Source organism: Syngnathoides biaculeatus, chromosome 14 (genome assembly GCF_019802595.1).
Source record: "Syngnathoides biaculeatus isolate LvHL_M chromosome 14, ASM1980259v1, whole genome shotgun sequence".
Lineage (NCBI taxonomy): Eukaryota > Metazoa > Chordata > Actinopteri > Syngnathiformes > Syngnathidae > Syngnathoides > Syngnathoides biaculeatus.
The window spans coordinates 22,482,217-22,496,275 of record NC_084653.1 but is presented as its reverse complement, the minus strand read 5'-3'; the positions used below and the strand labels follow the sequence as shown (position 1 = coordinate 22,496,275).

Genomic DNA, 14,059 nt, shown 5'->3' with positions numbered 1-14,059 from the left:
GGCTACTTCAGCATGAGTGTGCAGAGTTAAGGGTAAGAGCAGAGAAGCACATTGCGTAATGTTAATGCGTCTGGGCGAGGGAAAGAGGGAGGGACGGTGATAAGCGGCGAACCTCCGGGAGCATTTTGTATATTTTACGCAATCAGGAATGGAAAAAAAATTTAAAGCCGGTACGCTTTAGCATTGGGGCGTCGTTAAATTCACTTACACGTGTTTGTATTCTGTATTTTTTTGCGTGTAAATATCATTAAATAATCGTGGGAAGAAAAATAAGTTGGAAGGATTTCTCATTTTCCCGTGCGGGTGCATCAGAAATCTGCAAATGAAAAGTAAATTATGAATTTTCCATCCATTTTCTTCGCCGCTTATCCTCACGAGGGTCACGAGCAGTGCTGGAGCCGATTCAGCTGTTAACGGGTAGGAGACGGGGTACACCCTGAACTGGTTGCCAGCCAATCGCAGGGCACATAGAGACAGACAACAGCCGCACTCATAATCACACCTAGGGGCAATTTAGAGTGTCCAATTAATGTTGCATGTTTTTGGGATGTGGATGGAAACTGGGGTGCCCAGAGAAAACCCACGTAGGCATGGGGAGAACATGCAAACTCCACACAGGCGGGTTTGGGATTGAACCCGGGACCTCAAAACTGTGAGGCCAACGCTTTACCAGCTAATCCCACCGTGCTGCTTATGACTTATTATTGTTATTATTAAATCACATCCATCCACCCATCCATTTTCTTATCCACTTATCCTCACGAGGGTCGCGGGAGTGCTGGAGACCAACCCCAGCGGTTGTAGGTCAGGAGGCAGAACCTAAACTGGTTCCCAGCCAATCACAGGGCGCATGGAGACAGAAATTCGTCACACTCACAATCACACATAGGGGCAATTTAGAGTCTCCAGTGAATGCATGTTTTTGGAGTGTGGGAGGAAACCGAAGTGCCCGGAGAAAACCCACGCAGGCATCGGAGAGAACATGCAAACTCCACACAGGCGGGCCGGGATTTGAACCCCGGTCCTTAGAACTGTGAGGGCAAAGTTCTACAGCTGTGCCACCGTCACGTCAAACCGTTTGATATGAAAAGGGGAAAATTGCATATGCATGTGACAAAAGGGAAGCGATACTGGGGAAACGGTCTAACGTCAAACACCTGGAACTTTCATCTCTCAGTGACTTTTGCAACTCAAAGAAATCTCTTGGAGGGATCATGTTCTTTTATCTGGTGAGTAGCGTTTGTGTTTACTTTTGCTCTGTGAAATGTTTGGATTTATAAGTAGGGGCAGGTCAAATGAATCAGTTGGACCGACAAATATGCTGTATACTCAGCACACAAAAGTTCTGATAGATAGATAGATAGATAGATAGATAGATAGATAGATAGATAGATAGATAGATAGATAGATAGATAGATAGATAGATAGATAGATAGATAGATAGATAGATAGATAGATAGATAGATAGATAGATAGATAGATAGATAGATAGATAGATAGATAGATAGATAGATAGATAGATAGATAGATAGAAACTCACCGGTCTACTGTAGAACAGGGGTGCCCAGACTTTTTTACCCCAAGATCTACTTTTCAAGTAGCCAGCCTCTCGCGAGCTACCGACGACGGGGTGGAGATGATGATGCTCCCAATGTTATGTTATCAATCTTATGTGATATATTATACTATCGACTGGTCGATGGCGATCGCCGCATTGAGCACCCCTGCTGTAGAATTTGCATAATGCCAACATATATCCAAAATAACGCAGAATAAAAAAAAAATGGCCTCTGGAACTCCCACTCGTACAAATTTCTGAGATAACTGTGTGTTTCCGTACAGATGTGTGTTGGGCTGCAAGGACTTTTCTACTGTCCTTCTGAAAGTGCGGCCGTCACTTCGTACCCCAAAACTCTGCCGTGCGATGTCAGTAACGTCGACAACGGGAGTGCGGTGCTCGTGGACTGCGGTGCAAGAAACCTTAACTACGTTCCATGTGGCATTCCAAGAGACACAACCAACTTGACGCTCACCATCAACCATATTACCAACTTGAACTCCACCTCCTTTGGCAACTTGGAGAACCTGATTGAACTTGACATGAAGTGCAACTGCGTGCCCATTAAAATCGGGTCCAAAGACCACATCTGCACCGAGAGTTTGACGATAGAGGAAGATACGTTTACCAGTCTTAAGAAACTAAGAGCGCTCTATTTAGATGGAAACCAACTTAGCAGCATACCTCAAAGACTGCCTTCCGATCTGATCCTGTTGAGCTTAGAAGTCAATCACATCTATCAAATTTCTCACCAAAATTTGTCCACAATCAAAAGTGTCGAGACGCTCTATCTTGGTCAAAACTGCTACTATCGAAATCCATGCAATGTCTCCTATCAAATCGAAGATGGTGCCTTTTCGCAGCTTCGCAATTTAACTCTGTTGTCTCTGAAGTCAAACAACTTGTCTTTTATTCCACATGAACTGCCCACAAGTCTGAAGGAGTTGCATCTGTACAACAATAAAATCCAGGAGGTCACGGAAAATGATTTCACAAACCTCACTCACTTGGAGATTCTCGACTTAAGCGGAAACTGTCCACGGTGTTACAATGTTCCTTTCCCGTGTACCCCTTGCCCGAATGAGTCCCCGCTTCAAATCAGCAAGTCAGCTTTTAGAACGTTGACTAAACTCAGGGTTCTCCGTTTGCACAGTAACTCTTTGAGGTATGTGATGCCTGAATGGTTCAACGGTACCAGAGAGCTGAAAGTCCTTGATCTATCATCAAACCTTTTAGCCAGCGATATAGGCACCACAGACTTCCCGCATTTTCTGAGGAAACTGGAAACACTGGACCTTTCCTTTAATTATGAATTACAGCGATATCCCCAAACTCTAACTTTGAGCAAACATTTTTCCAAACTAAACTCTCTAAAGATCCTCCATATAAAGGGCTTTGTGTTTCAGTATCTGAACCTCGAGAGCATCGCTCCATTAAAGCCTCTGCGTAATTTAGAAGTAATAGATTTGGGTACAAACTTCATTAAAATGGCAAATCTTAGCATTTTAATGGACTTGCCAAGTTATAAAATGGTCAGTCTTTCTGACAACAAAATATCGGCCTCATCTGAAGGGCAAAATGCTGTTGAAGCAGAGGGAAGGCCATTTTTCTGGTCTCACATGTTGTCTGACTACCAAAATAAGGAACTGGGAGAAATGCAGTACTTCCGATATGATGAAGAAGCGCGCAGCTGCAGAAATAAAGATAAAGAATTTGGGGTTTCTAAGTCATTTGCCCGAAGGGAATGCACTAAGTTTGGAAAAACCCTGGATATGAGCAGGAATAACATTTTCTTTTTGCATGCAGCATTTTTAAATCTATCCGATCTGAGGTGCCTTAATCTGTCAGGAAATGCAATGAGCCAAAGTCTGAACGGTTCGGAATTTAGATACCTGACTCATCTACAATATTTAGACTTCTCATTTAATCGTTTAGACTTGCACTACGCCACTGCCTTTCAAGAGCTGAAAAATCTCGTCATCCTGGATATCAGCTACAACTATCATTATTTTGAATCCGAGGGCCTCACTCACATGCTGAACTTCACAAAGAACCTGAAGAAGCTCAAGACATTGCGCATGAACCACAACAAGATTTCCACTTCCACAAACACTGAAATGGAGAGCGAATCTTTGGAGAGACTTGAGTTCAGAGATAACCGACTGGATATGTTGTGGAGAGATGGGGACACCAGATTTGTCAATTACTTTAAGAAACTGTTCAACCTGAAGGTGCTCGACATCTCCCAGAACAACCTCAATTTTATCCCATATCAAGTGTTCAGCAGTTTGCCAAACAAGTTGTCTGAGCTATACATAAAATCCAACAAACTGAAATTGTTTCAATGGTCAAAACTCAAACTTTTACCATCACTGCAAGTCCTGGATCTTAGCGGCAACAGTTTATCCGCTGTTCCAAGCATGCTCTCAAACTGTACCAAATCACTTAAGAAGCTCATCTTGCACCAAAACCAAATCCTGACAATCACCCCTAACTTCCTCAAGGACGCGTATAACTTGACGTATTTGGATGTTAGTTTTAATCACATACGACACATTGACAAATCTAGTTTCCCAGACAATGTCGTCAACCAGATGGAAATGCTACTTTTGCACAAAAACGATTTTGTGTGCTCGTGCAACGTTACTGCTTTTGTCGTGTGGCTCAACAGCACCAAGGTGCGCATCCCCAAACTGGCCACGGATGTGACCTGTGCCGCCCCCGAGACCCAACGAGGTCAGCCCGTGATCCGTGTTAACCTGCTGGCCTGTCAACACAATAACTTGTCAATCATTCTCTACACTGTCAACGCTTCTCTCATCCTGAGCTTCCTCATCCTGTGCATCTCCAGTCATCTCTTCCTGTGGGACGTCTGGTACATCTACCACTTCTGCCGGGCCAAGCTCAGGGGCTACAGCCGTTTATACTCCCGGACCGCTCTCTATGACGCCTTCGTGCTGTACGACAAAGAAGATCCTGCTGTGTTGGAGTGGCTTACGAAGGAAATGTGTGTCCATCTGGAGGAACGAGGAGATCGGCGGTTAAATTTGTGTCTGGAGGAGCGAGACTGGATTCCTGGCTACCCGCTGATCGACAACCTCTCCCAGAGCATCCACAAGAGCAAGAGGACCGTGTTCATCCTCACCAACAAATACATTAAAAGCGGAAACTTCAAGACTGCTTTCTACATGGCCCACCAGAGGCTAATGGACGAAAAAAATGACGTTATCGTGCTGATCCTCTTGGAGAAAGTGCCTTGCAATTCCAAGTACCTTCGACTGCGGAAAAGGCTGTATAAACGCTCCATTCTGGAGTGGCCGACAAACCCTCAAGCTCAGCCGTACTTCTGGTTCAGCGTGAAAAGCGTTTTAGCCACTGAAAGCCATAAGCAATACAACAACTTCTTTAAGGAGACACTGTAAAATAAACAAGTTTGACCAGTATCGCTCTGCAATCAGCTTCATGGAACGGGACTGTGCTGGACTCGAGATCTTCCGATGTACTAGATACACATTTTAATTGTAGTCTGGACTAGCCACTCTAAACGCTTCATCCTCGAGTAGCAAACAGCCCAAAACAGCTCAGTCATACATCTGGTTCAGCCTGTGAAGGTTTTTTTTTTAGCCATCGAAAGCCACAACCAATACAACTACTTCTTCATAGAGATCCTGTAAAACAGACCAGTAAGAGTTCTGTACACGTATACAAAGATTTTTAGTCCACAACGTGAAGGTTCTAACATTCAAATCAAAATAAAACGGCATTGTTTGAACATGACAGCTTCTTTGTCTGTGTAAAAAGCAAACAGAATACACGTCTCATTTTCTGAAACAAGGAAGTTATGCTCTAATGCACTTCTGCAATTCCATTTCGACTTCTGTCCCAGAACTTAATGCAAGAGACCGTCTGAGCTCTCCGCCTCGGTTTGATTCGGGTTTTAGACAGAATACAATAAATACTAAAGAAAGGTTGAGCATTTTTTTTTTTTTTAACTTGTGATTCCGGGCTTTATAGCCAAAGTATTTGGGAATCCAAAGGAATCAGTGACGCATCCGCAATGGTGAGTGTCACCGATGCAAACTTCTCTCTGTACATTTTCGAGCTTTAAACATTTTCTTTAAACTATGCAGGCAAAAACATTTGTGAATGAATTTGTTTGTAGTAACAATTATAGACCTTTGTGTTATATATCCTGGCCTTAGGGCCACAAGCATCTGGCAATTCTGCTAACAGCTGAGGAACTCTGGTTAAAAAAAAAGACGAAGAGAATAAGATGTAGTAGTAATTAATTCTCTACCATCCTTTATACCGATTAGACCAGCTGTCAAAATGAAGCTGAGGGGGCAAAGCAAAGTCCGGGCCACCGCATCTTTTTGTGTTCCCCATCAAAGCAAATCAAGTCAACTTTGTTTTTGTTTACTGAAAATCTCTGACAAATTTCCAAATTGTCTTCCATTTTAACAAATGTTACAAGATTTTCTTTCTTTTTTATTTTTTACCAAAATCTCCTCCTCAACACAAGTTTAACAACAGTTGTAGGTGGTTTAGTGTCACTATTCTCCACGATTAAATATATATATTATATATAAAATAATAAAATCAGGGGTCAACTATGCACATACCTTTACTTTATATCATTTTCATAGGTATAGAAGGTTTGTGGGAAAATTAAGACATTCATTCAATGGATTGTGTACGACTTTGAAGGTTCCACTGTGTATTATTAAAGTGTTGACCCTTGATTGAATTTTTTTATATATAATATTTATATTTAATCGTGGAAAATAGTGACACTAAAGCACTTAAGTATACAACTGCTGTTAAGGAGATTTTGTTAAAAAAAGAACATAATAACAATAAAAAGAAAGAAAATCTTGTAACATCTCTTGAAGTTGTATGTTTAATGGTTAGAATGTTAAAATGCAAGTTAAATGATTTTTTTTTAAAGGGTATAATTTTGAATTTAAACCACTTTCTCGTTAGCCCTCGTTAATTCTTATTACAGAGGAGTTAAAAATAAAGACATAACAAAACGGCAAGCACAACTGCTATCTTCTGGATACATTTTGTACTACATAAACAGTGGATTGTATTCAAATATAAAGTGAGGAATGAGTTCAAAGTAATTGACTGATTTAATTTTTTTTTTTTTTTTGTTCATCTACAGGCTGGCAAATGTCGCCTACACGTCCTCCTGCTCTTTGCTAGTTTTGGTCCAGTTGTCGGTAAACCTCAATGGATGTTACCTCAGTTCCCTTGCGACGTCAGGGTCCGGAACAGCTCGGAGATCATATTTGACTGCGAACAGCGCAGACTGCAAAAAATACCATATGGGATAACGAGCAACGCAACAGTGCTGAACTTATCAGAAAATCTGATCAAGCATATTAAGTATAATTCCTTTTCCGACCTACTGAACCTCACTCGGATCAACCTGAGCTGGGCGAACAGAGAGCAGTCAGTGAAGATTGATGACAACACGTTCAGAAACTTGACCAAGCTGCGTGTGCTGCAGCTGAATGGCAACTGCCTGACTGCACTCCCTGTGGCACTCCCGCCCGGTTTGATTAGCCTCGAGCTAAACAGCAACGTCATTTTGTCTTTGGATAGCAGCAGCCTGATCGGACTCCCAAATGTCACCAAACTGTGGCTGTCCAAGAACTGCTACTACTGGAATCCCTGTGGGACGAACATGAACATCGCAGAAGACAGTTTTGCGGCAATGACCAAACTAGTGAACTTGGACTTGTCTTTCAACAACCTGACCAAAGTTCCCAAAGGTCTTCCCTCGTCATTGGCCTTGCTGAAGCTGGCGTCCAATTATATTCAGGACATATTTGAATATGATTTCCGTGGCATGAAACAGTTGGAAGTCCTCAAGATAGAAGGGAACTGTCCCAGATGTCAAAACGCTCCCTATCCTTGTGTTCCCTGTAAAAACGAGTCTATTGCCATTCACGCGAACGCATTTAACGATCTCGTGAAGCTGCGAAAACTGAATTTGGGAGGAAACTCACTGACCAACATAAACCCATCCTGGTTCAAGAATCTAACTGAACTGAAAGAACTGTTCATTTCGTTTAACTTCTTAGAAACCGTTATAACCGGGGATGCTACGTTTCTTACGCACATACCTAAACTTGAAAAACTCGATCTCTCCTTCAACTTTTTACTAAAGATCTATCCCCAAACATTAAAACTTTCCAAGTATTTCTCACATCTAGTGTCACTCAGAACTTTACATTTGGCAGGTTTAGTCTTCCAGGAAATTGGAACGGACACACTTAAACCTCTTTACGACCTCAAAAACCTGTCCGCACTGAACCTGGGGACCAACTTTATCATTAATTCAGATTCCAGCATATTTAGCAAATTCTCAAACCTGAAGATGATATACCTTGCAGAAAACCGTCTCTATCCAACTAAGGTGAGAAGTGTGATGCATTCAAACGAGGGCTACAATTCGGTTTCGATATCCACGTGGCACCACCCGCAGGACTTTGAGATATCGCACAGCCTTATCAAACAGGAGTGTTACGATTCCGGGCGAGTGCTGAGCCTCAGCTCCAACAATCTGTTTTTCATCTCGCCGAATCAGTTTGAAGGCTACGTCAACATCACGTGCCTCAACCTCTCCGGGAATGGATTCTCATCGGCGCTCAACGGCACAGAGTTCACCTCCATCCCAACGCTGACTTATCTGGACTTGTCCTTTAACAAGCTCGATCTGGCCTACGACTATGCCTTCAGTGAGCTAAAAAAATTACAAGTACTGGACATTAGTTATAATTCGCACTACTTTCAGGCCTACGGCATAACACATAATCTCCACTTTTTGCAAAAACTGCCTGTCCTGAGAGTGTTGAACATGAGTCACAACTCTATTTCCACATTGACAACAAAACACATGTACAGCAAATCATTGTCAGAACTTCAGTTTCAAAACAACCATTTAGGGAATCTGTGGAAAGAAAGGGATCCCTCATATTTAGCACTATTCAGCAATCTAACAAATTTGACCATATTAGACATATCCTACAATTATATCACCAAACTTCCCGACAACGTTTACGAGTTTTTTCCCAAAAACCTGACGGTACTACGCATAAGTCACAATTCCCTCTCAGTTTTCAGATGGGACAAGTTAAGCCATTTCCTTCACCTTCAAAGTCTGGACCTGAGCTTCAATGTCATCTCCGATGTCACGGGCATGAACTTCAATGGCACCAACATGTTGACCCACCTGGACCTGAGTCACAACAGGATCTACCACTTGGAAGACGGCTTTTTGAAAGGCGCCAAAAGCCTCAGGACTCTTTCCCTCAGCAACAACATGCTGACCCTCATCAATCAGTCCACCTTCCAGCTGAGCCCCGAATCTCCAATCCAAAACCTGTTACTCGGGAACAACCCGTTTCAGTGTACCTGCCACATGTTGGACTTCATTCTGTGGATTGAAACGAGCGCCGTGCGCATCCCCCGACTGACCACGGACGTCACGTGTGACGCTCCGGAAAAGGAGAAGGGCCGCGCGCTTATCTACTTTGACATCAATCAGTGCGTGAATGGCAGTTACGCCTTCCCGCTCTTTTTGTTAACGAGTTCCTTCATTATTGTGTTCATGTTTGTGGTGACCAGCGCTCACTTATTTTACTGGGACGCTTCCTACATTCTGCACTACGCGAAAGCCAAACTGATGGGGTACAAATCCCTAAAGTCGGGGCGCAATGTTTACGACGTCTTTGTGACTTACGACACCAAAGATCCGCACGTCTCCGAGTGGGTGATGGGGAACCTCAGGGTGAAGCTGGAAGAGGAGGGCGAAAAGCATCTTCCTCTGTGCCTGGAGCAGAGGGACTGGATTCCCGGAGTGCCGCTCATGGATAACCTCCTCCAGAGCATCCGGCAGAGCCGCAAGACCATGTTTGTCTTGACCGAGGGCTACGTGAAGACCGGGGTCTTCCGGCTGGCCATGTACCTGGCCCATCAGCGGCTGCTGGACGAGAACGTGGACGTGATCGTGCTGCTGATGCTGGAGCCCGTGCTGCAGAACTCGTACTTCCTGCGGCTTCGCAGGAGACTGTGCGGGAAGAGCGTGGTGGAGTGGCCCAAAACGCCGGCCGCCGAGCCTTGGTTTTGGCAAAACCTGCGAAATGTTATCAGGGTGGACAATCAGGTCATGTACAACAAGAACTACTCCGTGTACTTTACCAATAGGTGACGCGGTCCTTCAGACATCAACGCGTTTGCAACGACGGCAAGCGAATATCTGATGATGCGTTCATATGAATCCCATTTAAGATCTAGGTAGGACATGCGTATGCATATGATTGGCTGGCAGTACATGGCCAACCGCATCCAGGTGGGAAAAGCAAAATACATCACATTTGTACAAAATAAAAATGAGTTTTCACGGGTTTGTGGGATTCATAATAACACCGCCACACTGAAGTAATACGTGGACACTGCGGTAGGGTGTATCCTACCTTGGGATACGGCGACCAATCATATTGTGGCGGGGCGTATCCCACGCGTGCAACTCGGCGGGAGTCATAAGAACGCTTCCAAACATTGTGGGCAGCTTTGTAAATATACTCTGTTGATATCGTACAATTATCCTGATGATGTTTACCTCGCTTACGATGACACTTTAAAAACATAATTCCGGTCACGAAATAAATGAAAATACACGTATGTCGAGTTTGTGCCCTTTACTATGTCTACATAAAGCGAACAAAAGATAACTGATTAGCCAGGCGGGTGGGTGGATAGATAGATAGATAGATAGATAGATAGATAGATAGATAGATAGATAGATAGATAGATAGATAGATAGATAGATAGATAGATAGATAGATAGATAGATAGATAGATGGATGGATGGATGGATGGATGGATGGATGGATGGATGGATGGATGGATGGATGGATGGATGGATGGATGGATGGATGGATGGATGGATGGATGGATGGATAGATAGATAGATAGATAGATAGATAGATAGATAGATAGATAGATAGATAGATAGATAGATAGATAGATAGATAGATAGATAGATAGATAGATAGATAGATAGATAGATAGATGATTTCTAAACGTTCTCTACCACTAATGTGGCCTATAATGTGTGCAACCCAATTGAAAGAAAAACTAGGAAGTGAGAAGTAAAAATAAACAACTGCTATCATGGACGGACGGACGGACGGACGGACGGACGGACAGACGGACAGACAGACAGACAGACAGACAGACAGACAGACAGATAGATAGATAGATAGATAGATAGATAGATAGATAGATAGATAGATAGATAGATAGAGGGACGGACAGACACAGATAGATAGATAGATAGATAGATAGATAGATAGATAGATAGATAGATAGATAGATAGATAGATAGATAGATAGATAGATAGATAGATAGATAGATAGATAGATAGATAAAGATACTGGTGCTGATTTTACAACGCCGCCATTACTCTCCTCAACCGCATGGCGTCACTGTTGTTCTATTTTCCACTGTCAACGTTTTTCGGACCCTAAAGAGAGATCCTCTTTCGATCATAAGCTGGACGCGTTGGTTGGAGGTGAACTGTTTCCTTTGTTGCAACGGAAGCTCAAACAGACTTAATTAACTTCCGGTGGGAGGAGGCGGGATATGGCTGCGGATGGACAACCGAGCGTTAAGAACCGTTGTTTTGTGTATTAATTACGACTGCTATAAGAAAAAAACAAAAGTTGTTTTTAGAGTGTTGCATCAAGATTCAAAATACAACAGCATGTATTTTTTTTATATATAATTTTAAAAGCGCAACGTGCTGACGTCACGCCTTATTTGCATACTGCATGATATTTAAATGGTACGTGCGGAAGTGAACGCCACTTCTCCTACCAACACTCGCTGTGCTTTCCTGTGCGTTGTGCTAAAGCTGGTGAGTTTACGGTTTTTATGGTTCTTTTAACTGGCCCATTTTCGAAATTATAGCCTTCCTTTAGCTCAAATTTTAAACGTTCTTGTGAGCTCTGTCATAATTGGAAAGCGAAGATTACTTTTGCTCTAATCTTTATTTAGCACTATGGATTATAGTGTGTTGGTTGTGTAGAAAAGTAGCCATAAATGTAACTCTTTAAAAAAAAAAATGGTGTTTGCGTCGTCTGGTGGCCTTCGGGGCCATGCTTTGTTTAGCTAGCATAAAGGGCGTTGGTTCCGCATCTGCACACTTCGACTCCTAACGGGCGTCTTTCTCCAGTTGCATGCTCTGCGTGTTTTCTTTGTTTCTCAAGAGCTTCACTTTTTGCTGCGTGCTTTGTTTTTTGTTCGCCAGTAATGTAACCAAAGATTGATTTATTTATTTTTAAGACCACGCCAACATGTCTGACAAACCCGACATCTCTGAAGTCGAAAATTTTGACAAGACCAAACTGAAAAAGACTGAGACTCAAGAGAAGAACACACTGCCAACTAAAGAAAGTAAGTGCATCTTTTCGTCACAAATTTTGTTTTTTGTATCGGTGTTAATCAAATGTCTCTTGCAGCCATTGAGCAGGAGAAGGCAGCGTAAAGACTGACCTGATGTGCTGTACTTTCCACAAGCCCTTCAACTGAACTCTCACCTGCAATGGCTGGCCAAACGCCACCCCATCACTTGGCCGCCATCACCTTTGTGTCACAGAAGAGTGGCTTGCTCACACAGGTCCGCTGTCTTCTATTATTTTTGTGGCAGCATCTTCAAGGGCAGGAAGAGTGGAACCACACTTCATGATGTGCAACCCCTGGATATGCTCTCACAGAAATGTTTTGCTTTTCTTTTTCTTTTTTTTTTGTAAATCTGGAATACACTTTTGTTAAATATGCAGAATAAAGTATAAAGGGTCAATTGTTTTGTGCCTTTGAAATTTTGTCTCAAATGGGGGAAGGGTAACTTGTAGGGTTGCTAAAAGCTTTGAGGCTAACATACAACTGTGGTGTTTGAGGGACTTTGTTTGGTAAGTGACAGCTGCATCATGTGCATTTATCAGACCATTATGCAACTTCAGATGGTCTGTTAACAGCTGTGCTTTCACAATTTGGCTCTCGTGTGGGATTGACTCAGATTTGCAGTCTTCCTGTGAGGGGTGGGGGGGCTACATTTAACTCAGACTTGTATTTTTCACTAGACCTCAATTTGTACACTGTACACAGCTGGGATCTGCAGATGCATGTCTTTTAATGCACTAAATACTACACTGAAACCTCTTGACAAGCATTGGTCACACTTTTTAATTAGCACAATGTTTTAACCTAGGGGAGAATGGAAAGGCATATAAAGTAATTTGCAAAGCCAGACTCAATCGGTACACTAAATCATTTGGTAGTCATTGGCATACAAGTGTGAAAGGTTAACGCAGCATTTGTAAACTTCTCTCAGTGCCAACGGTGCTCTAGATTATTTTCACCATCTTGAGACATTTACCGACCTGCTTCATCCGGCGTTAACCCCGTGAGCCTCACTTTCCTGTCGGTCCACGACTGCATTCTTCCATCTCACTGCTGTTTACTGCCAAGCTGGCTATCATCTTGGTCTACTAGCTACCTCTATTTCTCCACTAACATGTCACTTGAAGGAGCCAGGTTACAGCATTTTTTTTTTTTTTTTTTTTTTTTTGCGCAAATGAGTTAAACAAGAATTGTGAATTGCAAATTTGCAGTGGTTCACTGTATATTGATCCTGAAAGACATTCTGGTTGAGTTGCAACAAGAGTTACGAAACATAAATGGGTATAAGTAGAGTCACATGTCAAAGGTACTATGTAGTAGAAAAGGCAAGTATGAGGAAACTTTTTTTTTTTTTTTTTTTTTTTAACAAGCCCAAGGTGAATTTAGAAAGTGAGACATGCTTGGTATTTATAGTATGTATTGTAATTGCATACACTTCTTGAGAGAGCTGTTCTCTGTTGAGAGCGTAATTTCCTGTCATTTTCTTTCTGGTTCTATGCTTAGCTTTTTTTTTCTCAACCTGTAGAGTTGAAGTTTTGTTTACTGAGCTGAAGGTTCATGATGTTTTCTTACTGTTTGCCCAAGATTGTATATTTTAATCGGTTTCCAACTCTTCTACTTTACTGTCTTCAAATTTCAAGGTTATTCTGCAATTTACAACCAGTTCAAAATTGATAAAGCCCGCTGACATTGATTGTGGCAACTTGAAACCAATGAGAAACGATGCAAAGTTGGCCAGAAGGGAGATCAAGTGGTCATCTTTCAGCGCTGTGACGGTCTCCCCTCTGGACTTTTGGCTCATGCAACATGCAACCGCCTGAGGTTATGTGTAACATGCTTTGAGACAGTCAGAATATTGCTTGAACTGGACTGCCATTGTGATTGCAACTTCCAACACAATCTACAAAAATACTGAACAATTAACACATATGAGCCACACAATGAAGTTATGGGAAGGGGTAGACTCAGGAAAGAAGTATCTGTGAGCAAAAGTATGGTTTCATGCTTAGAAAGAGTACCACAGA

At 42.4% G+C, this 14,059-nt stretch overlaps 3 protein-coding genes across 5 annotated transcripts in view; 2 read left to right on the top strand and 1 right to left on the bottom strand.

Annotated features, from left to right (window-relative positions):
- The window catches only part of LOC133512450 (rho GTPase-activating protein 6-like), a 92,308-nt gene extending 82,965 nt beyond the window's left edge, over positions 1 to 9,343 (bottom strand). The window contains exon 1 of one of the 2 annotated variants that reach the window (XM_061842097.1): positions 9,312 to 9,343. The gene's annotated coding sequence lies outside the window, so the exon portion shown is untranslated. The remainder of the gene's footprint in view (positions 1 to 9,311) is intronic. The other variant, XM_061842094.1, reaches the window with a different exon arrangement.
- Positions 554 to 5,314, top strand: tlr7 (toll-like receptor 7). Of its 2 annotated transcripts, none has more exons than XM_061842092.1 (2): positions 554 to 565; positions 1,843 to 5,314. In XM_061842092.1, exons 1-2 carry the CDS (start codon positions 554 to 556, stop codon positions 4,978 to 4,980), a joined length of 3,150 nt encoding a protein of 1,049 aa, XP_061698076.1. In that variant the 3' UTR covers positions 4,981 to 5,314. The 2 variants fall into 2 exon arrangements, with proteins under 2 accessions (XP_061698076.1, XP_061698077.1); XM_061842093.1 differs by lacking the exon at positions 554 to 565 and adding an exon at positions 1,215 to 1,229.
- On the top strand, positions 5,601 to 12,435 carry LOC133512452 (toll-like receptor 8). The gene is made up of 5 exons (XM_061842104.1): positions 5,601 to 5,618; positions 6,726 to 9,775; positions 11,432 to 11,490; positions 11,919 to 12,029; positions 12,095 to 12,435. Exons 1-5 carry the CDS (start codon positions 5,616 to 5,618, stop codon positions 12,118 to 12,120), a joined length of 3,249 nt encoding a protein of 1,082 aa, XP_061698088.1. The 5' UTR covers positions 5,601 to 5,615; the 3' UTR covers positions 12,121 to 12,435.
- The last annotated feature ends 1,624 nt before the right edge of the window (positions 12,436 to 14,059 follow it).

Coding starts and splice junctions, on each gene's coding strand:
- LOC133512452 (XM_061842104.1), top strand. Junction 9,776..11,431: donor TCCGTGTACTTTACCAATAG/GTGACGCGGTCC, acceptor TACGTGCGGAAG/TGAACGCCACTTCTCCTACC. Junction 12,030..12,094: donor CACACTGCCAACTAAAGAAA/GTAAGTGCATCT, acceptor TGTCTCTTGCAG/CCATTGAGCAGGAGAAGGCA.